At 53.8% G+C, this 24434-nt stretch overlaps 2 protein-coding genes across 4 annotated transcripts; one reads left to right on the top strand and one right to left on the bottom strand.

Moving 5' to 3' along the window:
• Nucleotides 1-2484: 2484 nt before the first annotated feature.
• On the bottom strand, nt 2485-11870 carry COPE (COPI coat complex subunit epsilon). 3 transcript variants are annotated; one of them, XM_066208544.1, is made up of 10 exons: nt 11729-11870; nt 11371-11433; nt 10959-11059; nt 9999-10151; nt 8673-8726; nt 8254-8335; nt 7574-7729; nt 5548-5616; nt 4626-4700; nt 2485-4152 (listed from the first exon to the last, which is right to left on the bottom strand). In XM_066208544.1, the coding sequence occupies exons 1-10, from the start codon at nt 11843-11845 to the stop codon at nt 4105-4107; spliced, it is 918 nt and encodes a 305-aa protein (XP_066064641.1). In that variant the 5' UTR covers nt 11846-11870; the 3' UTR covers nt 2485-4104. The 3 variants fall into 3 exon arrangements, with proteins under 3 accessions (XP_066064641.1, XP_066064642.1, XP_066064643.1); XM_066208545.1 differs by having other exon boundaries at nt 7574-7690; XM_066208546.1 differs by lacking the exon at nt 7574-7729.
• A 186-nt stretch (nt 11871-12056) lies between these two features.
• DDX49 (DEAD-box helicase 49) lies at nt 12057-23808 on the top strand. The gene is given in 14 exon segments (XM_066208551.1): nt 12057-12171; nt 12387-12510; nt 12690-12775; nt 13835-13956; nt 14753-14830; nt 14833-14942; nt 15964-16104; nt 16694-16769; nt 17440-17516; nt 18228-18325; nt 19457-19531; nt 20655-20743; nt 20937-21008; nt 22704-23808. Coding segments are annotated over 14 exon segments (1482 nt in total). The 3' UTR covers nt 22923-23808.
• The last annotated feature ends 626 nt before the right edge of the window (nt 23809-24434 follow it).

Genomic DNA, 24434 nt, shown 5'->3' with positions numbered 1-24434 from the left:
TAAAGTGCCAATTTAGGGGATTTAAGTGCGAATTTGGGGGTCTCAGGTGCCAATTTGGGGTCTCAGGTGTCAATTTAGGGGATCCGTGTGCCGGTTTGGGGGTCTCAGGTGCCAATTTGGGGTCTCAGGTGCCAACTTGGGGTCTCAGGTGCCATTTTGGGGTCTCAGGTGCCACTTTGGGGTCTCCGGTGCCACTTTGGGGTCTCCGGTGCCACCTTGGGGTCTCCGGTGCCGCCCTGGGGCAGGTTCAGGAGCACAGAGCTCCGTGTTCAGGATCCCGGCCTGGACCTTCCCCTTCCAGCGTGAATTTTTCCATTCGACACCCAAAGGGAATTCTCTCCCCGGGTTTTTTTTCTCCCCTCCCTCAGCACAAGCCTCGGAGGAATTCCAGCCCTTCCCTCCTCAGCAGCTCGCAGGGAATTTCCCCCCAGAATTCCCGGATTTCCCCACAGCTCAGGTTCGGGCACCTCCTGCAGTTTGAGGGTCTGGAATGACCAAATTCACTCTTAAGATGGGTTTGGAATCATAAAATTCACCTCGAAGGTGGAGCTGGAGTCATGGGAGGCACCTTGACCAGGGGCCTGGAAAAACGAAAGGCACCTGTGAAAAATCCAACTCCTTCCCTGAGGAAAAGACCCCACTGAACGCCATCATCATCGTCATCGTCATCGTCATCACCGTCATCATCGTCATCGTCATCGTCATCGTCATCATCATCATCATCATAATCATCGTCATCGTCATCATCGTCATCATCATCATCGTCATCGTCATCATCATCATCGTCATCGTCATCATCATCATCGTCATCATCGTCATCATCGTCATCATCATCATCATCATCATCATCATCGTCATCACCAACACCCCTGGAGCCGCCAGGGAAAGGAAAAACCGAAATAAAACCGATTTTTAACTTTAATTTTGAGCTCCAAAACCGAAATAAACCCGATTTTAACTTTAATTTCGAGCCCCAAACCGAAATAAAACTGATTTTAACTTTAATTTCGAGCCCCAAACCGAAATAAAACTGATTTTAACTTTAATTTTGAGCCCCAAACCGAAATAAAACTGATTTTAACTTTAATTTTGAGCCCCAAACCGAAATAAAACCGATTTTAACTTTAATTTCGAGCCCCTCCTCCTCCTCATCATCCTCACAGGCACCCCTGGAGCTGCCAGAGGAGTGAAAAATCCGAAATAAATCCGATTTTAACTTTATTTGAAGCCCCAAAAATTGAAATAAATCCGATTTTAATTTCATTTTAGGCCCCTGGGGTCGCCCGGAACCCCGAATTTCTCCGGGGCAGCACAAACTCAGCCACAAGCGCTCGGCTCCGGGCGTCCCCCCGTGTCCCCCCCGTGTCCCCCGGCGGGGAATTGTTGAGGTTTCCAGGGAATTTCTCATTCCCGGGAGCCGTCCCGAGCACACTGGAGCCTTTCAGAGGCGCACAAAGGGAACATTCAGCCCGCGGAGTCCTGGAGCCAAGGACGGGGACAAAGGGACCTTTCAGTGCCACCGGGGCCGGGGGGACAGGCGGGACCCCCCCGGGACGCGGGGACACGGCTCGGCCCCTGGGGGGGGGGATTCTGGAGAAAATACCGAAATTTGGGAGAAAATCCTGAAATTCGGGAGAAAATCCTGAAATTCGGGACATGGGGACAATGCTCGGCCCCTGGGGGGGGGGATTCTGGAGAAAATCCCGAAATTTGGGAGAAAATCCCGAAATTTGGGAGAAAATCCTGAAATTTGGGAGAAAATCCTGAAATTCGGGACATGGGGACACTGCTCGGCCCCTGGGGGGGGGGGGGATTCTGGAGAAAATCCTGAAATTTGGGAGAAAATCCTGAAATTTGGGAGAAAATCCTGAAATTCGGGAGAAAATCCTGAAATTTGGGAGAAAATCCCGAAATTTGGGAGAAAATCCCGAAATTTGGGAGAAAATCCTGAAATTCGGGACATGGGGACACTGCTCGGCCCCTGGGGGGGGATGTTGCTGAGAAAATCCTGAAATTCAGGAGAAAATACCAAAATTTGGGAGAAAATCCTGAAATTCGGGAGAAAATCCCAAAATCTGGGACACGGGGACACTGCTCAGCCCCCTGCCCTGAGGGAAATTCTGGAAAAAATTCCCAAATTCGGGCTCCCAATTCCATGGGGGAGGTGGCAAGAATTCCTAAAAATCCAGGCTGGGACTGGGGAAAGTTCCCAGGAGATTTCTGCCATAAGAATTCCTAAAAAAACCCCCAGGAATTCCTAAAAAAAAAATTCTAGCTTGGATCCAGCTGGAATTGGGAAAAATTCCAGGGGGATTGGGGGAAATTCCAGGGGGATTTTCTGCCATGGGAATTCCTAAAAAAAAATGCAGGAATTCCTAAAAAATCCAAGCACTGGACCCGGCAGGGATCGGTGACAAGGACACCGCAGGAGGGACACCAGGCTCGGCCCCAGCCCACGACAGAAAGATTCTTTTTATTTTTAAATTTTTATTCTTTTTATTATTTCTATTTTCATTATTTTTATTTATTATTTTTACTGATTCTGTTTATTTGGGGGTTTTTTTCCCTCTGGCCAGCAGCAAACCCAGGGATTTATTATTATCTATTTTTTTAATCCCAAAAGGAATTCTTCAGACGGGCTGGAAGAGGAAGCAGAATTTGGGACGGATCCATGGGAGATGCTGGAATTTCACCTCCCCGCTGTCCCCGGCAGGGCTGGAATGCCAGGAATTCCAGGGGCCAGGGAGATCCAGGAATAAATCCCATCCATCAGGAACGGTTCAGCTGAAGGATTCAGGGCTCAGGTGGGGCTTGAAGCCCGAAATTCACCCACAGGTGTGGGTGCAGGGGGGATTTTTTGTCTTCCAGAGGGGATTTTCCATGTTCCAGAAGGAACATTCCCTGTTCCAGGGGGAATTTTCCTTGTTCCAAGGGCAATTTCTGGGCTCCAGAGGGAATTTTTTCGCGTTCCAGAGGAAATCTGCCCTGTTCCAGAGGGGATTTCTGTGGTCCAGGAGGGATTTTTTGTGTCCCAGAGGAGATTTCCCTTGTTCCAAAGGGAATTTCTGAGTTCCAGAGGGGATTTTTTGTCTTCCAGAGGGAATCTTTTGTGTTCTTGGGTTAATTTGTGGGTTCCAAAGGGGATTTTCCCTGTCCCAGAGAGGATTTTCCTTGTTCCAAAGGGAATTTCTGTGTCCCAGAGTGGATTTTCCCTGTCCCAGGGGGAATCACTGTGTTCCAGGGGGAATTTTTTGTGTCCCAGAGGGGAATTTCTGAATTCCAGAGACATTTTTTGTGTTCCAGGGGGGATTTTCCTTGTTCCAAAGGGGATTTTCCCTGTCCCAGAGGGGAATTCCTGAATTCCAGAGGCATTTTTTGTGTTCCAGGGGGGATTTTTTGTGTCCCAGAGTGGATTTTCCCTGTCCCAGAGGGGAATTTCTGAATTCCAGAGGCATCTTTTGTGTTCCAGGGGGAATTTTCCTTGTTCCAAAGGGGATTTTCCCTGTCCCAGAGGGGAATTTCTGAATTCCAGAGACATTTTTTGTGTTCCAGGGGGAATTTTCCTTGTTCCAAAGGGGATTTTCCCTGTCCCAGAGGGGAATTCCTGAATTCCAGAGGCATTTTTTGTGTTCCAGGGGGGATTTTCCTTGTTCCAAAGGGGATTTTCCCTGTCCCAGAGGGGAATTCCTGAATTCCAGAGGCATTTTTTGTGTTCCAGGGGGGATTTTTTGTGTCCCAGAGTGGATTTTCCCTGTCCCAGAGGGGAATTCCTGAATTCCAGAGGCCTTTTTTGTGTTCCAGGGGGGATTTTCCTTGTTCCAAAGGGGATTTTCCCTGTCCCAGAGGGGAATTTCTGAATTCCAGAGGCATTTTTTGTGTTCCAGGGGGAATTTTCCTTGTTCCAAAGGGGATTTTCCCTGTCCCAGAGGGGAATTCCTGAATTCCAGAGGCATTTTTTGTGTTCCGGGGGGATTTTTTGTGTCCCAGAGTGGATTTTCCCTGTCCCAGAGGGGAATTCCTGAATTCCAGAGGCCTTTTTTGTGTTTCAGGGGGGATTTTCCTTGTTCCAAAGGGGATTTTCCCAGCTCCAGTGGAATTCCCACCTCAGGCACTGGGCGCATACTGCAGGGCCAGGCGGTCGAAGTCGTTCTCCTGCAACCACAGCCGAAAATAAACATCTTAAATTCACCATTAATCAATAATTAATGAGCCATTTACCAATCAATCATCCTGCGATTCACATTTATTAGCTCTGCTCTGGCTGAACAGAGCACAGGCAGCTCCCTAAAACCTAAAGGAATTCCAGCAGCAAATCCCATCCAGCTTTTTTTTTTTTTTTTTTTTTTTTTTTTAATCATTTGCTGGTTTTTTTCCTTTCCCCAAATTCTCCAATTTTTGGAGCACAAATTTCCACCTGGATTAAAAAAAAAAAAACCAAAACAATCCTCTGCATCTCAAGAGCTTTCCCCCAAATTTCCCAAAAAGTGGGAAAATCCAGGGAGATGGAGCTGCCCCCCCTGAGGATTTGTTTGTAAAGAAGCCCCTGGGCTCCATCAGAACCGGGAAAAATCCCATTTATTTGATTTCTGTAATTATCTGGATTTTTTTTTCCCCCCTTTCCCTACCTTGGCCTGGTACTCCTTGATGAAGGGATGGTCTTTGTGAGCATCCTTCAGCTGGGACAGGTAACGATTGGTGACCTGAGAGGGGACAAAAACAAAGTCAATTTTGAGGAGTCAGAGTGGAACAAATCCCACCTAAATGCGGTTTTTACACCTAAAATCCCGATTTCTCTCACTTGTCCCGGCTGAAACCAGCAGGATTCGTGCGCACGCTCGGAATAAAAAAGAAAGTTCAACTTTCAGTGGTGGTTTCAAGTTAAAAAAGAAAATCAGGAGGAGCTGAGATGAAAATTCCAAATGTTCTTTCTGCCCAGGGGATTTTTTTTTTTTTTCCCCTCAATAAGGTGGAATTATGGGATGGTTTGGGTTGGAATTTTAGGGATCAGTTCCCACTGTCCCCAACATTTCCATGCAGCTGTGAGCTCCTCGTTCCCAAAATGATCCAGTTTATCCTCAGATCCTGCTGGGGACAGGCAGAATGCCAGGAAAAGGCAGGACTGCAGGGGGGGAAAAACCAGAATTGCAGGAAAAGGCAGAATTGCAGGGGGGAAAAAAGCCAGAATTTCAGGGGAAAAAAACAGAATTGCAGAGAAAAAAAACCCCAGAATTGCAAGGAAAAAAAATAGAATTGCAGGGAAAAACAAAACAAAACAAAACCAGAATTGCAAGGGAAAAAACAGAATTGCAGGGGGGAAAACCCCCAGAATTTCAGGGCAAAACCCCCAGAATTGCAGGGGAAAAAAACCAGAATTTCAGGGGAAAAAAACCAGAATTGCAGGGAAAGAACCCCAGAATTTCAGGGAAAAAACCCCCAGAATTTCAGGGGAAAAAACCCCAGAATTTCAGGGGAAAAAACCCCAGAATTGCAGGAGAAGGCAGAATTGCAGGAAAAAGCAGAATTGCAGGAGAATCCCCCCAGTCTCACCTCGGGGGCCTTGCCCAGGTGCTGGGACAGCACCACCAGGTTCAGCAGGGTCTCAGGGTGGCTGCTGTCCTGGAAAACAAACCGGGATTATCCCGGGAAAAGGCAGCAGGGACAGAGGGGGGACTTCTCAGAGAGGGACAGGCACAGGGAGGGGATTTTGGGATGAAATTCCCAGAGAAATCCGTGGTTGCACCAACCCTGGGAGGGTCCCAGGGCAGCCTGGAGCCACCTGGGGTTGTGGAGATGAAATGAAATATGAAATGAAATTAAATGAAATACAACGAAATATGATAAAATACAATAAAGTATTAAGTAAAATATAATATTAAAAACCCTCATAATAAAGTAAAATAAAATATAGTTAAATAAAACAGAGTAAAATAAAATATAACATGATCAAATAGGACATAATAAAAAAAAAAGACACGGAATAATGAGAAATAAAACAAAAAAAGGTAATGCAACAAAAGAAAATATAAAACGCAACAAAACACAGTAGGATAAAATAAAGTAAGAATAAAATGGGGTAAAATAAAATACGATACAGTAAAGTGATAAAATAAACTACAATGCAATGAAAGGGGAGGGGGATGCAGGGGGAATTGCAATGGGATTGCAGAGGAAAGGCAGCAGGGATGGCAGAAGGAATGGCAGTGGGAATTCCAGGGGAATGGCAGGGGGAATTCCAGGGGAATGGCAGGGGGACTTCCAGGGGGAATTCCAGGGGAATGGCAGGGGAACTGCAGCAGGATTGCAGGAGGCATGGCAGTGGGAATGGCAGCAGGGGTTGCAGTGGGAATGGCAGTGGGAATCACAGTGGGAATGGCAATGGGAACGGCAGCGTGAATTCCAGGGGAATTGCAATGGGAACTGCAGTGGAATGGCAGTAGAAATGGCAGGGGGATGGCAGTGGGATTGCAGGTGGAACGGCAGCTGGAATGGCAGTGGGAATGGCAGGGGGATGGCAGGCGAACGGCAGTGGGATTGCAGTGGGAACGGCAGTGGGAATGGCAATGGGAATGGCAGTGGGATTGCAGCAGGAATTGCAGTGGGAACGGCAGTGGGATTGCAGTGGGAATGGCAGTGGGAACGGCAGTGGGAACGGCAGGGCAATGGCAGCGGGAACGGCAGTGGGATTGCAGCGGGAATTGCAGCGGGGATTGCAGCAGGAACGGCAGGGCAATGGCAGTGGGAACGGCAGTGGGATTGCAGTGGGAACGGCAGTGGGATTGCAGCTGGAATTGCAGTGGGAACGGCAGTGGGATTGCAGCGGGATTGCAGTGGGAACGGCAGTGGGATTGCAGCAGGATTGCAGCGGGAACAGCAGTGGGAACTGCAGTGGGATTGCAGCTGGAATGGCAGTGGGAACGGCAGTGGGATTGCAGTGGGATTGCAGCGGGAACGGCAGTGGGAACGGCAGGGGGATTGCAGCTGGAATGGCAGTGGAATTGCAGTGGGAATGGCAGTGGGATTGCAGTGGGAACGGCAGTGGGATTGCAGTCGGAACGGCAGTGGGATTGCAGTGGGAATGGCAGTGGGATTGCAGCTGGAATGGCAGTGGGATTGCAGTGGGAACGGCAGTGGGATTGCAGTGGGAACGGCAGTGGGATTGCAGCTGGAACGGCAGGGCAATGGCAGTGGGAACGGCAGTGGGATTGCAGCTGGAATGGCAGTGGGATTGCAGCTGGAACGGCAGTGGGATTGCAGCGGGAACGGCAGTGGGATTGCAGTGGGAACGGCAGGGCAATGGCAGCTGGAACGGCAGTGGGATTGCAGCGGGAACGGCAGGGCAATGGCAGCGGGAATGGCAGCGGGAACGGCAGTGGGATTGCAGCGGGAACGGCAGGGCAATGGCAGCGGGAACGGCAGGGCAATGGCAGCGGGAACGGCAGTGGGATTGCAGCGGGAACGGCAGGGCAATGGCAGCGGGAACGGCAGTGGGATTGCAGCGGGAACGGCAGGGCAATGGCAGCGGGAACGGCAGTGGGACTGCAGCGGGAATTGCAGCGGGGACGGGCCGCAGCACCTTGTCCAGGGCATCGTGCAGCAGCCCCTCGGCCTCGTCCCAGCGGCCCTGGCCCATGGCGCAGGCGGCCTGCCCGTTGAGCAGCAGCAGCGAGGGGCAGCAGCGCTCGGCCAGCTCCTGGAACGTGTAAAACGCCTCCTGCAGCTTCTCCCCGCCCTGAAACGGGGCACAGAAACATCCCCTGGGCCGGCATTCCTGAACTCCAGCCACAGGGCACCCCCCGAGCTGGGAATTACAGCCAGGGGTCACTTCCTGAGCTGGGAGCTCCTGATTTCCATCCGCAGGGATGCTCCCTCAGCTGGGACTCTCCATTTCCATCCACAAGGTCAATTCCCTGAGCTGGGAATTCCTGAATTCTAGCCACAGGGTCATTCCCTCAGCTGGAATTCCTGAATTACAGCCACAGGTCATTCCCTGAACTGGGAGTTCCCCATTTCCATCCTGAGGTCATTCCCTGAGTTGGAATTCCATCCTCAGGGTCGCTCCCTCAGCTGGGACTCCCCACTTCCATCCACAAGGTCAATTCCCTGAGCTGGAATTCCTGAATTCCATCCTGAGGTCGTTCCCCGAGCTGGGAATTCTCCATTTCCATCCACAGGGTGAGCAGAGCAGCTGCCCGCCCTCCTCGGGGATATTTTGGGGATATTTTGGGGATTTTTTGGGACTCCCCGGGTACCCACCAAGGACAGGTTCACCCAGGCTGTGGCCAGCTGGGTCAGGGTCGCATCCTCATCCTGCTCCTGCATTTTCTTCAGCTCCTTCCTGCAGGAAAAACGGGAATCACAAAGGAAAAGGGATTTCAGTGCAAAAACAAAAACTGGGGGGGGGGGGTTTTCTCCCCTTGTGTTTTTCGGGTTTTATTTCAACAGGAGAGGCCTGGTTTGAGTCCTGGGAAAGGGGGGAAAAAAGGGGAGAAGAAAGAAAAGGGGAAAGGAAAGGGGAAAAAGGGGGAAAACGGGGGGAAAAAAGGGGGAAAAGGGGGGGGAAAAGGGGGGGGAAAAGGGGGGGAAAAGGGGGGGAAAACAGGCGGAAAAGGGGGGGGAAAAGGGGGGGGAAAAAGGGGGGGGAAAAAGGGGGGAAGGAAAGGTCCCAGTCCCACCTGGCCAGGTCGAGCCGGTCGAGCTTCAGCAGGATCTGGATCATCATGGCCAAGCTGCAGGGACAAGAGCACAGGGATTGAGCCAGGATCCCACAATCCTGTGGGGAAAGCCCAACTCCCAAAATCCCTGAGGAACCTCTGGATGCCTCCAAAGCCCCTCGGAGTGACCCCAAAGCCCCCCAGAGTGACCCCAAAGCTCCTCAGTGACCCCAAAGCTCCTCAGAGTGACCCCAAAGCTCCTCAGTGACCCCAAAGCCACTCAGAGTGACCCCAAATCTCCTCAGTGACCCCAAAGCCCCTCAGAGTGACCCCAAAGCCCCCCAGAGTGACCCCAAAGCCCCCCAGAGTGACCCCAAAGCTCCTCAGTGACCCCAAAGCCCCTCAGAGTGACCCCAAAGCCCCCCAGAGTGACCCCAAAGCCCCCCAGAGTGACCCCAAAGCTCCTCAGTGACCCCAAAGCCCCCCAGAGTCACCCCAAAGCTCCTCAGTGACCCCAAAGCCCCCCAGAGTGACCCCAAAGCCCCTCGGAGTGACCCCAAAGCCCCCCAGAGTGACCCCAAAGCCCCTCAGTGACCCCAAAGCCCCCCAGAGTGACCCCAAAGTCCCCCAGAGTCACCCCAAAGCTCCTCAGTGACCCCAAAGCCCCTCAGAGTGACCCCAAAGCCCCCCAGAGTGACCCCAAAGCCCCTCAGTGACCCCAAAGCCCCCCAGAGTCACCCCAAAGCTCCTCAGTGACCCCAAAGCTCCTCAGTGACCCCAAAGCCCCTCAGTGACCCCAAAGCTCCTCAGAGTGACCCCAAAGCTCCTCAGTGACCCCAAAGCCCCTCAGTGACCCCAAAGCTCCTCAGAGTGACCCCAAAGCCCCCCAGAGTGACCCCAAAGCTCCTCAGAGTGACCCCAAAGCTCCTCAGTGACCCCAAAGCCCCTCAGTGACCCCAAAGCCCCCCAGAGTGACCCCAAAGCCCCCCAGAGTGACCCCAAAGCTCCTCAGAGTGACCCCAAAGCCCCCCAGAGTGACCCCAAAGCCCCCCAGAGTGACCCCAAAGCTCCTCAGAGTGACCCCAAAGCCCCCCAGAGTGACCCCAAAGCCCCTCGGAGTGACCCCAAAGCCCCTCAGTGACCCCAAAGCCCCCCAGAGTGACCCCAAAGCTCCTCAGAGTGACCCCAAAGCCCCTCAGAGTGACCCCAAAGCTCCTCAGAGTGACCCCAAAGCCCCCCAGAGTGACCCCAAAGCCCCTCAGAGTGACCCCAAAGCCCAGGGGGAGGCTGATACGCCCGTTTTTGGAGCTGAGGAAAGCCTGCTGGGGTTTTTGGGGCCCCCCTCACCACTCGAGGCTGTCCCCCTGGTGCAGGGCCCTGAGGGCAGCCTCGGGGTTCTGGTCGTGGCAGTAGATGGACGCTGCCATCAGCAGGAAGGTGCAGTTGGTCACGTCCAGGCTCTTGGACATCTTCTTGTCCAGCTCTGCCACGATGGAGTCCCTGCGGGCAGGGGAAAGTGGGGAATGAGGGGGGGGAAAGGGGGGGAAAAGGGGGAGAAAATGGGGGGAAAATGGGGGGAAAATTGGAAGAAAATTGAGAGGAAAATGGGAGAAAATGGGAGAAAATGGGAGAAAATGGGAGAAAATGGGAGAAAATGGGGGGAAAATTGGAAGAAAATTGAGAGGAAAATGGGAGGAAATGGGAGAAAATGGGGGGAAAATGGGAGAAAATGGGGGGAAAATGGGGAGAAAATGGGGGGAAAATTGGAAGAAAATTGAGAGGAAAAGGGGAGGAAAATGGGAGGAAAATGGGAGAAAATGGGAGAAAATGGGAGGAAAATGGGAGAAAAGGGGGGGAAAATGGGGGGAAAATTGGAAGAAAATTGAGAGGAAAACGGGAGGAAAACGGGAGGAAATGGGAGGAAATGGGAGGAAATGGGAGGAAATGGGAGGAAATGGGAGGAAATGGGGGGAAATGGGGGGAAATGGGGGGAAAATTGGAAGAAAATTGAGAGGAAAATGGGAGGAAAATGGGAGGAAAATGGGAGAAAATGGGAGGAAATGGGAGAAAATGGGGGGAAAATGGGAGGAAATGGGGGGAAAATGGGGGGGAAATGGGGGGAAAATGGGGGGAAAATGGGGGGAAAATGGGAGGAAATTGGGAGGAAAATAAGGGGAGGAAAATAAGGGGAGGAAAGGGAGGGGAATGTGGGGGGAATGGCAGATAAGGGGGGAGAAAAATGGGAGAGAAAAGGCAGGGGAAAAGGGAGGAGAAAAATGGGGGGAGAATAGGGGGATCTTCCCTCACCTCTGGTTGTCCTTGGCCAGGTATTCTGCAAACATCCTCACAGCCTGCAGCTCGGGGCTGGCATTGGCCTTGATCTCATCCAGCACCACGCCAAACTTCCTCTGGGAAAGGCAGGAAAACCAGGGGAAAAGTGAAAAAAAGGGGGAAAAAAGGGGGGGAAAAAAAAAGGGGGGGAAAGGGAAAAAAGGGGAAAAGAAGTGGGGAAAAGGGGGGGGGGGGGAAATGATAGAATAACGGAATAAAATGAGACTTAAAAGAACCAGATTGAGATGAAATAACGGAATAAAATAATAGAACAGAAGAGTGGAATAAACGAATGGAATAGAGGAATAAAATAACGGAATAAAAGACCGGAATGGAAGAGGGGAATGAAGATCATAACGCCCCCGGCCGGGCAGCCCCGCGGCCTCACCTGGGCGATGTAGGCGCGGTACAGGAACACGTCCCGCTCCACCTCCCGCTGCGGGCCGGACGGCTGCGGGGACACAGCCAACATCCATCACACCGGGGCTGCGGGCACCGCGAAGCCAAACGCAACCCCAGAGACGAACCCAAAAATAAACCTGCCCCACAGAGACACGAACATCCGCGCGGCGGGCACCGCGAACACAAACACGAGCCCAAATCCAGCCCCATACAAACCCGAACCGGCCCCACACGGACCCTCCCGGGGCCGCCAACTCCGGCCGGGGCCGCCCCGCTGAGCCGCCCTCAGGGAGGCCCAGCAGAGCCGCGCCGGGCTCCGGGCAGCGCCGCCCGCCCCGCCCGACCTTGGCCCGCTGCGCCTCGTTGATGGCGGCCTGGAAGGCGCCGATGTAGAAGTTGTTGCGGAGGTCGAAGAGCTCGTCCGCCTCTCCCGCCGGCGCCGCGCCCGCCCCGGCCGCCATCGCCCTCAGACACGTCCCCGGAAGCGCCCGCGCCGCGGGGGCCGCCGGGAGCCGCCGTCTCCATGGAAACCGCCAATAGCGACGCGAGGAGCTGGTGACGTCAGCCAAGGCGCGCATAGTAATGAGTGCGGGCGGGGTTAGAGCAAGCCGGCCAATGAGCGGCGCGCACGGCGGTGACGCCATCAGGACGCGCGGCGTTGCAGGAGCGGGCATGGCGGAGTTCCGGGCGCTGGGGCTGGCGCCGTGGCTGGCGGAGCAGGCGCGGCAGGTGGGGCTGCTGCGGCCCACGCCCGTGCAGGCCGCCTGCATCCCGCCCGTGCTGCACGGTGAGCGCCGCGGGCCACACGGGAAAGGGCCGCTCACGGGCCGCGTCCCGTCCCCGGGATCGCCTCTCACGTGTCCCGTCCCATCCTCAGGCAGAGCCGCTCCCATTCCCGGTTCCACCCCCGGGAACCCCCCCCTCGCGGTCCCCATCCCCCCTCCGTGCCCCCGTTCCCCTTCCCGCATTCCCGTTGCCGAGCCCTCCGCGGTGCCCCCGCAGGCCGGGACTGCCTGGGCTGCGCCAAGACGGGCAGCGGGAAGACGGCGGCCTTCGTGCTGCCCGTGCTGCAGGTGCTCTCCGAGGATCCCTACGGCATCTTCTGCCTCGTGCTCACCCCCACCAGGTACCGGAGAGCCCCGGGAGAATCCCGGGAGAATCCCGGGAGGGCTCCGGGGAGGCTCCAGGGGAGCCCCGGGAGGTTCCAGGCGTGACTGAACCGTTCTTTCCCGTCCTTTTTTCCCGTCCTTTTTTCCCGTCCTTTTCCCCATCCTTTTTCCCGTCCTTTTTCCCGTCCCCCCGCAGGGAGCTGGCGTACCAGATCGCCGAGCAGTTCCGAGTGCTGGGCAAACCCCTGGGCCTGAAGGACTGCGTGGTGGTGGGCGGCCTGGGTGAGCTTTTCCCTGCTCCCTTCCCAAGCTTTTCCTTCCCTCATTCCCTGGACTTCGTGAGCTTTTCCCTGCTCCCTTCCCAAGCTTTTCCTTCCCTCATTCCCTGGACTTCCTGAGCTTTTCCCTGCTCCCTTCCCAAGCTTTTCCTTCTCTCGTTCCCTGGACTTCCTGAGCTTTTCCCTGCCCTATTCCCTCGCATTCCCAAGATTTTCCCTTTCCCATTCCCGAGCTTTTCCCTACCCCGTTCCCTGACATTCCTGACCCTTTTCCCCTGCCCCATTCCCTGGCATTCCTAAGCTTTTCCTTTCCCCACTCCCTGCCATTCCCTGCCCTTTTCCCTGACATTCCTGAGCCATTCCCTGACATTCCCCAGTTTTTCCCTTTCCCCATTCCCTTGCCCCATTCCCTTGCCCCATTCCCGCCCCATTCCCTTGCCCCATTCCCTTGCCCCATTCCCTTGCCCCATTCCCTTGCCCCATTCCCTTGCCCCATTCCCTGCCCCATTCCCTGCCCCATTCCCGCCCCATTCCCGCCCCATTCCCTGCCCCATTCCCTGCCCCACTCCTGCCCCACTCCCCGCCCCATTCCCCGCCCCATTCCCCGCCCCATTCCCGCCCCATTCCCGCCCCATTCCCGCCCCATTCCCTGCCCCATTCCCTGCCCCATTCCCTGCCCCATTCCCTGCCCCATTCCCTGCCCCATTCCCGCCCCATTCCCGCCCCATTCCCGCCCCATTCCCGCCCCATTCCCCGCCCCATTCCCCGCCCCATTCCCCGCCCCATTCCCGCCCCATTCCCGCCCCATTCCCGCCCCATTCCCGCCCCATTCCCGCCCCATTCCCGCCCCATTCCCTGCCCCATTCCCGCCCCATTCCCGCCCCATTCCCGCCCCATTCCCTGCCCCATTCCCTGCCCCATTCCCTGCCCCATTCCCGCCCCATTCCCGCCCCATTCCCGCCCCATTCCCTGCCCCATTCCCTGCCCCATTCCCGCCCCATTCCCTGCCCCATTCCTGCCCCACTCCTGCCCCATTCCTGCCGTTCCCGGCGTGTCCCTGCAGACATGGTGGCCCAGGCCCTGGAGCTGGCCCGCAAGCCGCACGTGGTGATCGCCACCCCCGGGCGCCTCGCCGACCACCTGCGCAGCAGCAGCACCTTCAGCCTCAGCAAGATCAAGTTCCTGGTAAAGACGCCTCTTCAAACCGCTTGCCTTCCCTGGGGAAAGCCTCACTTATTCCCTGGGAAAGCCTCCTTAATTCCATGGTTAAAGCCCCGTTTATTCCCAGGAAAAGCCCCATTTATTCCCAGGAAAAGCTCCGTTTATTCCCAGGAAAAGCTCCGTTTATTCCCAGGAAAAGCTCCCTTTATTCCCAGGAAAAGCCCCTTTATTCCCAGGTCAAAGCCTCATTCCTTCCCGGGTTAAATCCCCGTTCCCTGCCTTTCCCAGTTCCCCTGGAATCACCCGGATCCCTGCTGCACCCCAGCCCGGATCACCCCCCCTCCCTTTCACCCGGGGCCCGTTTGCCCTCCGAGTCCCCCAAAGCATTCCCACAAAACCCTTCTGCGCTTACACCCGCCCACCGTCTGTCCTCGGGGGAGCCCCGGTGTCCCCGTGTGTCCCGTTCCCGGCCCCGGTGTCCCCGTGTCCCGTTCCCGGTTCCATGTCCCCGGTGTCCGGTGTGTCCCGTTCCCGGTTCCGTGTGCCGGTGTCCCGTTCCCAGCCCCGGTGTCCCTGTGTCCCGTTCCCGGTTCCGTGTGCCGGTGTCCCAGTGTGTCCCGTTCCCGGTTCCCAGCCCCGGTGTCCCGGTGTCCCGTTCCCGGTTCCATGTCCCCCGGTGTCCCGGTGTGTCCCGTTCCCGTTCCCAGCCCCGGTGTCCCGTTCCCCGGTTCCGTGTCCCCGGTGTCCCGGTGTGTCCCGTTCCCGGTTCCGTGTGCCGGTGTCCCGTTCCCAGCCCCGGTGTCCCGGTGTCCCGTTCCAGGTCCTGGACGAGGCGGACCGTCTCCTGGAGCAGGGCTCTGCGGATTTCTGCGCCGACCTGGAGCTGATCCTGGCGGCCCGTGCCCCGCGCGCCGCCAGACGCTGCTCTTCAGTGCCACCCTCACGGCCACCCTGAGCCGCCTGCGGGGCCTGGCTGCCAACAGCCCCTTCTTCTGGGAGGCGCAGTCACAGTCAGTGGCGCGATTCCCGCTTTTTCCTCGGGTTTTTCCTCCTTTTTCCTGGGGTTTTTTCCTCCTTTTTCCTGGTTTTTTTCATGGGTTTTTTTTCCCATGTGCCGGCGCCGCTGAAGCGTCGTCGGGGCGAGGACGTGGAGGGGCTGAGGGAGCTGGGAAAGGGCTGGGGAATTCCTGGGAAAGGGCTGGGGAATTCCTGAGGGAGTTGGGAATTCCTGAAGGAGCTGGGAAGGAGCTGGGAATCCCCCGGGGAGCTGGGAATTCATCCAGTCTCTGTCCTTGGATTGTTCCCGTATTCCCTTTACGGACTCTCCCGGCGCACCTCCCCTGCTATTCCAGGCGCGTTCATTTCATTAACTCGGGAATAATTGTTGTGCTGACAAGTTTTCATCCCGAAATTGTTTTCACACGGGAGCTCAGGAATCACTCAGGAGTGCCGGGATAACTTCGGCAATTTAGCGGCTCCTGACCTTATGGATCTTTTGTTTTATAATCCTTTTATAATCCTTTTATAATTCTTTTATAATCCTTTTATAATTATTTTATAATTTTTTATAATCATTTTATAATTCTTTTATAATTTTTTTAATAATCCTTTTATAATCATTTTATAATTCTTTTACAATTCTTTTACAATCATTTTGTAATCATTTTATAATTCTTTTATAATTCTTCTATAATCCTTTTGTAATCCTATTATAATTCTTTCATAATCATTTTATAATTCTTTTGTATTTTTTTATAATCCTTTTAGAATCATTTTATAATTCTTTTATAACCCTTTGATTATCATTTTATAATTCTTTTATAATCCTTTTATAATCCTTTTATAATCCTTTTATCATTCTTTTATCACCCTTTTATCACCCTTTTATGATCCTTTTAGAATCCTTCTCTAATTCTTCTCTAACCCTTTTATCATCGTCCTATAATTGAACGATTCTTCACCTGCGGGGCGCCGGTGGCTTTTCCGGCCCCGCAGCTCCGGCCTTTCCCCGTTTGGCCCTGTTTGGCCCAGGGCGAGGACGGTGGAGGAGCTGGAGCAGAGGTACCTGCTGGTGCCCGAGGCGCTCAAGGACGCGCACCTGGTGCACCTGGTGCAGAGATTCCAGGACCTGCACCCCGACTGGGCCATCATCATCTTCACCAAGACCTGCAAGTGAGCCCGCCCCCTTTCCCCGCCCCTTTCCCCGCCCCTTTCCCCGCCCCTTTCCCCGCCCCTTCCCCGCCCCTTTCCCCCGCCCCTTTCCCCGCCCCTTTCCCCGCCCGTTCCTTGCCTTTCCCCCGCCCCTTTCCCCCGCCCCTTTCCCCCGCCCCTTTCCCCCCGCCCCTTTCCCCGCCCATTCCCCGCCTTTTCCTCGGCTGTTCCTTGGCTTTTCCCCGACACTCAGTCCTGGCCCAGTTTTTCCACCCCTGGGATTGTCCCCAAACCGTGCTGGAACACCCTGGAAAAGTCAGACAGTCTCTGCTCTTCTCAGTTTTTCCATCCCTGGAATAATCCAGGGATAATGCAGTGGGGACAGTCTTTTCTTCTCTCAGTTTTCCCATCCCTGGAATTATCCCAGGCCATGCTGGAACATGTTGGAGAAGTGGGATAGTCCCTGCTTTTCCCAGTTTTCCCACCCCTGGAATTATCCCCAACCATGCTGGAGCTCCCGGGAAAAGTGGGGCTGTGTCCCAGCTGTGTCCTGATCCATCCCCTCGGCACATCCTGAGGATTTTCCCTGACGTTTTTTCCCTTTTTCCAGGGACTGCCAGGTGCTGAACATGATGCTGAGGAGATTCAACTTCCCTTCCGTGGCTCTGCATTCCATGATGAAACAGGTGAGGGCTGCTCCAGGGGTTTGGGGCGGATTTCAGGGATTTGGGATGGGGGATCAGGGAAAGGTTCAGGGGTCAGGGATGGAGATCAGGGAAAGGTTCAGGGATCAGGGATGGAGATCAGGGAAAGGTTCAGGGATCAGGGATGGAGATCAGGGATTTGGGATGGGGATCAGGGAAAGGTTCGGGGATCAGGGAAAGGTTTGGGGGATTTGGGATGGATTTCAGGGAATGGTTCAGAGGCTCAGGATGGATTTCAGGGAATATTTCACAGGATCAGGGATGGATTTCAGGGAATGGTTCAGAGGCTCAGGATGGATTTCAGGGAATTTTTCGGCGGCTCAGGATGGATTTCAGGGAATATTTCGGCGGCTCAGGATGGATTTCAGGGAATATTTCAGAGGCTCAGGGTGGATTTCAGGGAATTTTTCAGAGGCTCAGGATGGATTTCAGGGAATATTTCAGAGGCTCAGGGATGGATTTCAGGGAACATTTCAGAGGCTCAGGATGGATTTCAGGGAATATTTCAGAGGCTCAGGGATGGATTTCAGGGAACATTTCAGAGGCTCAGGGATGGATTTCAGGGAACATTTCGGCGGCTCCGGATGGATTTCAGGGATTTCCTTCCCCCAGCCGGATCCCAGCCCCTCAGCTGGACTTTCCCTCCCCGCAGAAGCAGAGGTTTGCCGCCCTGGCCAAGTTCAAGTCCAGCATCTTCAGGATCCTCGTCGCCACCGACGTGGCGGCCAGGTGAGGCCAGCGCTGCCTTTGTCACCTGGACGGCTTCGGGCTGAGCTCAGCAAGGGCAGACCCTGCAATCCCCCGGATCTTTTCACTCCTGAAGGAGGAATTCGGGGTGTTTGCTGACGTCTGTGAGGGAGGAATTAGGGAATGGTGGAGTTCGTGAGGAAGGAGTTGGGGAATTGTTGAATTTTTTAGGGGGTTGTTGAATTCTGAGGGAGGAGTTGGGGAACTGCTGAATTCTGTGAGGGAGGAATTGGGGAATTGAATTTGTGAGGGAGGAATTGGGGAATTGAATTTGTGAGGGAGGAATTGGGGAATTGAATTTGTGAGGGAGGAATTGGGGAATTGCTGAAGTCTGAGGGAGGAATCTGGGAATTCTGTGAGGGAGGAGTTGGGGAATTGCTGAATTCTGTGCGGGAGGAATTAGGGAATTGCTGAACTCTGTGAGGGAGGAATCTATCCTCCAATCAGCCAACAAAGACTTCATCCGTAGAAATCTTGAGCTTTTGGGGAAAGCGGGGATTAAACTGAGAGCCCTGCTTTAGTTCCAGTGTCCCTTCCTCAAACCAAACGGATTTGAAGTTCCCTCCCGCCCCGAACCTTTCTGGGCTTTTATTTCTCTACAGCATTTAACCTGTTTGACCACAACTGGGGGATTAAAAAAAACCGGTTTGGTTTTGTTTTTTTTTTTTTAAATGTATTCCTCCTGAATTGCAGAGGTTTGGACATCCCTGCAGTGCAGCTGGTCATCAACCACAACACGCCGGGGCTGCCCAAGATCTACATCCACCGCGTGGGGCGGACGGCGCGCGCCGGTGAGGGGCCCCAGAAAAAAGTGGCCCCAGAAAGTGGCCCTAAAAAAGTGGCCTCAAAAAGGTGGCCCTAAAAAAGTGGCTCCAAAAAGGTGGCCCTAAAAAAGTGGCCCCAAAAAGGTGGCCCCAAAAAGGTGGTCCCGAAAAGGTGGCCCCAAAAAGGTGGTCCCGAAAAGGTGGCTCTGAAAAGGTGGTCCCAAAAAGGTGGTCCCAAAAAGGTGGTCCCGAAAAGGTGGCTCTGAAAAGGTGGTCCCAAAAAGGTGGTTCCAAAAAGGTGGCCTCAAAAAGGTGGCCCTAAAAAAGTGGCCTCAAAAAGGTGGCTCCAAAAAGGTGGCCCCAAAAATGGCCCCAAAAAACTGTCCCCCAGAAACTGTCCCCAGGACTTGTTCCCCAAAAAAAGTGTCCTCAAAAATCTGTCCCCAAAAAACTGTTCCCAGAAACTGTCCCCAAAAGTTGTCCCCAAAAAAGGCCTTTAAGGCTGCAGGTTGGTTAGGGCAGGAGCTTGGTTAGGGCTGCAGCTGAGGTGGGCACAGGATGGTCACAGAATGGACAAAAAATGGACAAAAAATGGGCACAAAATGGGCATAGAATGGACCCAAAATGGACCCAAAAATTGCTGACAGGCCACCGGGTCTCACGTTTTGATAAGTTCCGCTCCGTTTGCGCTTTGGGGTCGAACTGTCCAGTTCCAGCTTTGGGCTGTGAGGTCCCACCCTGCTTGTCCCTCCCTCCAGCCCACCCTTGTTTGTGCCTTTGGGGCCCAGAGTTGTCCTCGGCGTGCAGCAGGAGAAGGATTTGGTTTGTGTCCCTGCTGCGTGCGGAGCGGAGTGACGCTGACTGTGAGCTCAGGGCTGCGCCCCTGGGCGCCAGAAAACCCGAAACACACGGAATTAAAACCTCAGGCATCACCCCAGGAGGAATCCCAGGAGCATCCTCAGATCCTCTGGGATTCCTTCCCTGGGATGTGTGAGGATGGATCACACCCGCACGCAGGTTTTAACGGGATAAATTTTTCGGAAAAACCTCTCTGGGCACCCCAGCGTGGCTCCCAGGGGTGGGGACGGCCTGGATTCATCCCTCTCTGCCCGCCAGCATTCCCCAATCCCTGTTGGTTTCTTTTTTTCCCTCTTTCAGGGAGGAAGGGCTTGTCCATCACGCTGGTGACACAGTATGACATCCACCTGGTGCACGCCATCGAGGAGGAGATCAGTGAGTGGGGCTTTCTTCCTGCTTCCCTTTTTTCTCCCCCCTTTTTTCCCCCCTTTTCCCCTTTCCTTTCCTTGCAGGAGCAGCTCAATCCCTGCTTTCAGCTCCTGGCTGTGTCAGGCAGGACCCTGCTTGTGTCCCTGCAGCTTTTCTAGTGGAGCACAGATTGTCCGGAGCTCCTCTTGATTGAAGCAGAAAGCTTTCTGCTCCTCCAGAAAGCCCCGGCCGAGATTCCCCATGCCAGGGTCACATTCCCCTCTCCAGGTTGAGATTTCCCATTCCCCTCTCCAGGTTCACATTCCCCATTTTCCTTTCCAGGTTCCCATTCCCTTCTCCAGGTTCAGATTCCCCGTTTTCCTTTCCAGGTTCCTCATTCCAGGTTCAAATTCCCCAATTCCCCTCTCCAGGTTTAGATTCCCATTCCCCATTCCAGATTTCCCCATTCCCCTTCTCCAGGTTCACATTCTCCATTCCCCATTCCAAGTTCAAATTCCCCATTCCAGATTCCAATTCCCCATTCCAGATTCAAGTTCCCCATTCCAGATTCCAATTCCCCTTTCCTAGTTCAAATTCCCCATTCCAAGTTCAAATTCCCCATTCCAGATTCAAGTTCCCCTCTCCTGGTTCACACTCCCCGTTCCAAGTTCACATTCCCCGTTCCAAGTTCAAACTCCCCATTCCAGATTCCAATTCCCCTCTCCTGGTTCAAACTCCCCATTCCAGATTCCAATTCCCCATTCCAAGTTCAAATTCCCCATTCCAGATTCAAGTTCCCCTCTCCTGGTTCACACTCCCCGTTCCAAGTTCACATTCCCCGTTCCAAGTTCAAACTCCCCATTCCAGATTCCAATTCCCCATTCCAAGTTCAAACTCCCCATTCCAGATTCCAATCCCATTTTTTTTTTCGGGAAGCAGAGCAGACAAAGGAACACTTTGTGCTGCGGCCGAGGGGAGGGTTGAATCCCTTCGGGCTGCACTCAGCCCTCCCAGCCTGCAGCCGTCTGACATTTATTTCACAGCGCCCCACAAACCAATCCCACTGATCATTCCAGGGATTTTCGGGGGGTTTTTTCCCCCCTGTGGATTTTTCTTTTTGTGATTTTGTCCACGTCTCACCCTCCTTCAGAGCTGAAGCTGCAGGAGTTCTCCGTGGAGGAGCAGCTGGTGCTGGACATCCTGACCCAAGTGAACGTCACCAGGAGGGAGTGTGAGATCGTGAGTGTTCCCTGGGAATTCCTGGAAAAACTCCTTGGATTTTGGGCCTTTCGGGCTCTCCCCTGTGGGTTTTTTTTTTTTTTTTTTCTGGTTTTCCCACATTTTTTCCATTTTTTTTTTTAAATTTTGGTGCAGCTGGGGGTTGTGGGTTTGCAGTTTCCTCAGTGCTCTGCTGCTCTTCCCCCTTTGGCAGGAGCTGGAGGGGATGGATTTTGATGAGAAGAAGGAAATCAATAAAAGGAAACAGATGATTCTGGAAGGGAAGGTGAGAGCTGCTGCTGCTGCGGGAACTGCTCAGAGCTGGTGAAACTGGGAAAGGAAAAGGGAGAAGGGAAAGGGGAAAGGGAAAAGGGAGAAGGGGAAGGGAAAAGGGAAAAGGGAGAAGGGGAAGGGAAAAGGGAGAAGGGAAAGGGGAAAGGGGAAATGGAAAAGGGAGAAGGGAAAGGGGAAAGGGGAAATGGAAAAGGGAGAAGGGAAAGGGGAAAGGGGAAATGGAAAAGGGAGAAGGGAAAGGGAAAGGGGAAAGGGGAAGTGGAAAAGGGGAAAGGGAAAAGGGAAAGGGGAAGTGGAAAAGGGGGAAGGGAAAGGGAAAAGGGAAAGGGGAAAGGAAAAGAGAAAGGGGAAAGGGAAAATGGAAAAAGGGAAAGAGAGAAGGGAAAGGGAAAAGGAAAAAGGGAAAGGAAAAAGGAAAAGGGAAAAGGAAAAGGGAAAAAAAGGGAGAAAGGGAAAGGGGAAAGGGAAAAGGAAAAAGGGAAAGGAGAAAGGAAAAGGGAAAGGGGTAAGGAAAAAGGGAAAGGGAAAAGGAAAAGGGAAAACAAGAAAGGGAGAAAGAAAAGGGAAAGGGGAAAGGGAGAAGGAAAAGGGAAAAGGGGAAACGGAAAAGGGAGAAGGAAAAGGGAAAAGGAAAAAGAGAAAGGGGAAAGGGAAAAGGAAAAAGGGAATGGGAAAGGGGAAAGGGAAAAGGAAAAAGGGAATGGGAAAGGGAAAAGGGAAAGGAAAAAGGGAAAGGAAAAGGGAGAAGGGAAAGGGAAAAGGGGAAAGGGAAGGACAGTCCCTCCCTCCCTGCTGGGCTCACTCCCCCTCTGGGTGGGGAAGGTTTATTTGAAAACAATCCTAAAGTAAATATTAAATATTCTTCTATTAAAACGGTAAACGTTCCGGTGATGAAATAGTTGCATGTTCGGTCGGGTACATTGAGTATTCAATATCGGGATGTTAAAAATGCCCAGGAGGAGATGGAGAGGGCGCTGAATTTTGGAGCCTCCTCAGCCGTGGGCACCTGGGAGGGGCCAAAGGGTTGTCCTGGTGTGTCCCCAGTGTCCTGTCCCCAGTGTCCTGGTGTGTCCCCAGTGTCCTGGTGTGTCCCCAGTGTCCTGTCCCCAGTGTCCTGGTGTGTCCCCAGTGTCCTGGTGTGTCCCCAGTGTCCTGGGTGTGTCCCCAATGCCCTGGGTCTGTCCCTATTGTCCTGGGTCTGTCCCCATTGTCCTGTCCCCAGTGTCCTGGGTGTGTCCCCAATGTCCTGGTGTGTCCCCTTTGTCCTGGGTGTGTCCCCTTTGTCCTGTCCCCAGTGTCCCGGTGTGTCCCCAGTGTCCTGTCCCCGGTGTCCTGGGTGTGTCCCCATTGTCCTGTCCCCATTGTCCTGGTGTGTCCCCATTGTCCTGTCCCCATTATCCTGGTGTGTCCCCAGTGTCCTGTCCCCGGTGTCCTGGGTGTGTCCCCATTGTCCTGGGTCTGTCCCCATTGTCCTGTCCCCAGTGTCCTGGGTGTGTCCCCAGTGTTCCTGGGCCTGTTCCCCAATGCCCTGGGCCTGTCCCCAGTGTCCCATTGTCCCCAGTGTCCCCAATGTCCCCAGTGTCCCAATGTCCCCAGTGTCCCCAATGTCCCCAGTGTCCCCAATGTCCCCAGTGTCCCCAATGTCCCCAGTGTCCCCAGCGTCCCCGTGTCCCTGTCGCTCCTGCAGGACCCCGATCTGGAGGCGCGGAGGAGGGCAGAGCTGGCCAGGATCCGGAGGAAGAACAAGGAGTGTAAGGAGAGGGTCCAGCAGGGCCTGCAGAGGAGGAGGCAGCTGCAGCTGCGCAGGAAACTGCTCAGCAGGAGAGAGAGGAGGAGGAGGAAGATGGAGAAGGAGCAGGAGAAGGAGGAGAAGGAGGAGAAGGAGAAGGAGCAGGAGGGGCAGTGAGACCCCTGGGCTGCCCTGGAATTGCTGCTGCTCTGGGAAAACTGGGATTGGGAACTTCAGTGGGGACGTTCCTGACCTGGACTCAGCGCTGGGGAGAAGAATCCCAAAATCTTGGGGTGGGCTGGGCTGGGAGGATCCCAAACCTCGTCCAGTTCCCCCCAGGCTGCTCCAGCCCGGCCTTGGGCACTTCCAGGGATCCAGGAGCTGCTCTGGGAATTCCAGCCCATTCCCTCCTCACCCTCCCAGCCAGGAATTCCTGCCCAAAATCCCACCCAGATTCCCCTTTTCCCAGTTTAAATCCATTCCCTGTGTCCTGTCCCTCCATCCCTCATCCCAAATCCCTCTCCGGCTCTCCTGGAGCCCCTTTAGGGACTGGAAACAGCTCCAAGGTTTCCCTGGATCCTTCTCCCACCTTTCCTTGGGCACTTCCAGGGGCAGCCCCATTTCCTGGGAATTCCATCCCAGCCCTTTCCCGCCCTCCCAGCCAGGAGTTCCTGCCCAGATTAATCCCTGTCCTCTGGCTGTGTCCTGGCACTCCAGGTCACTTGGGAATTGTCCCTTTCCATCCGTGCCTTGGGCTCCCTGGCCCGGGGTCCCTCTCTATGAGTTGGGGTCCGTTGTTTTGGTTTTGTTTCTTTTTCCTGCGACTTCAAAAAAAAATTAAAATAAAATTAAAGTAAAATAAAACAGGAGGATTCCTCAGCTTTGTTTGAAGTTCGGTGCATTCGGAAATATTCCTCTTTCCAGATCAAATTTGGCTTGCTGGGCATGAAGAAGATTCCCTTTAGGAACTTTTCCTGTCAAAGGAGGGCTGGCAGAAGAACTTGTGTGAATTCAGGGGATTGTTTCATGTTCTTCCGGAGGTTTTTCGATCACCTGGAAGCGCCTCACGATTCTCCTCCCATCACCAATTTATTTAAAACCAGAGGAAAAAAAAAAAACTCTATTTAACGCTGGATTTCCTCTCCCTCTTTTTTCCCCCGTTTAAAAACCCCGGCAAGGCTCCTTCACCTCCCCCTGGAGCAGCAAAAACTCCAAAAAAAAAACCCCGGGAAGTGTCACCAGCTGCTGCCTTCAATCCCCAAATTCCTTCCCCGGGTGGAATTTTCTCCACGGGAGCACAAATTCCTTCCCTGCTCCACTTTTCTCTGAGGCTGGGCTTGCCCAGTTACGGGAATGAATCCTCCAGCAGCTAAAAATACCCCGAATTCTGCTCCTTCACCTTCAGCTGCTTCTGTTTCAAGCAGCTCACGCCAGGCTCGCCGTGCCCCAGGGGCTGCTGCTATCCCGCTTTTACAGGGGACGTGGGATTATTTCTCCCTGGCCAGAGGTTTTCCCCGTTTTCTTCTCCTTTTCCCTTTATTTGACTTCTCAAAACCGTTTTCCCCCCTCTCGATTTATTATTTTTTTTTTCCTACAATTCTCCCCATTTTTTTTTTCCTTTTAATTTTTCCCCGATTTGACTTTTTCCACGCCTCCCCCTGTCCAAAAAAAAAAAAAAAAAAGGTCATA

This window comes from Chamaea fasciata, unplaced genomic scaffold (assembly GCF_029207755.1).
Source record: "Chamaea fasciata isolate MVZ Bird 193981 ecotype frontalis unplaced genomic scaffold, bChaFas1.0.hap1 SCAF_342, whole genome shotgun sequence".
In the NCBI taxonomy this organism is placed as follows: Eukaryota; Metazoa; Chordata; class Aves; order Passeriformes; family Sylviidae; genus Chamaea; species Chamaea fasciata.
The sequence above is the reverse complement of the archived record's forward strand: the minus strand, read 5'-3'. Positions and strand labels throughout refer to the sequence as shown.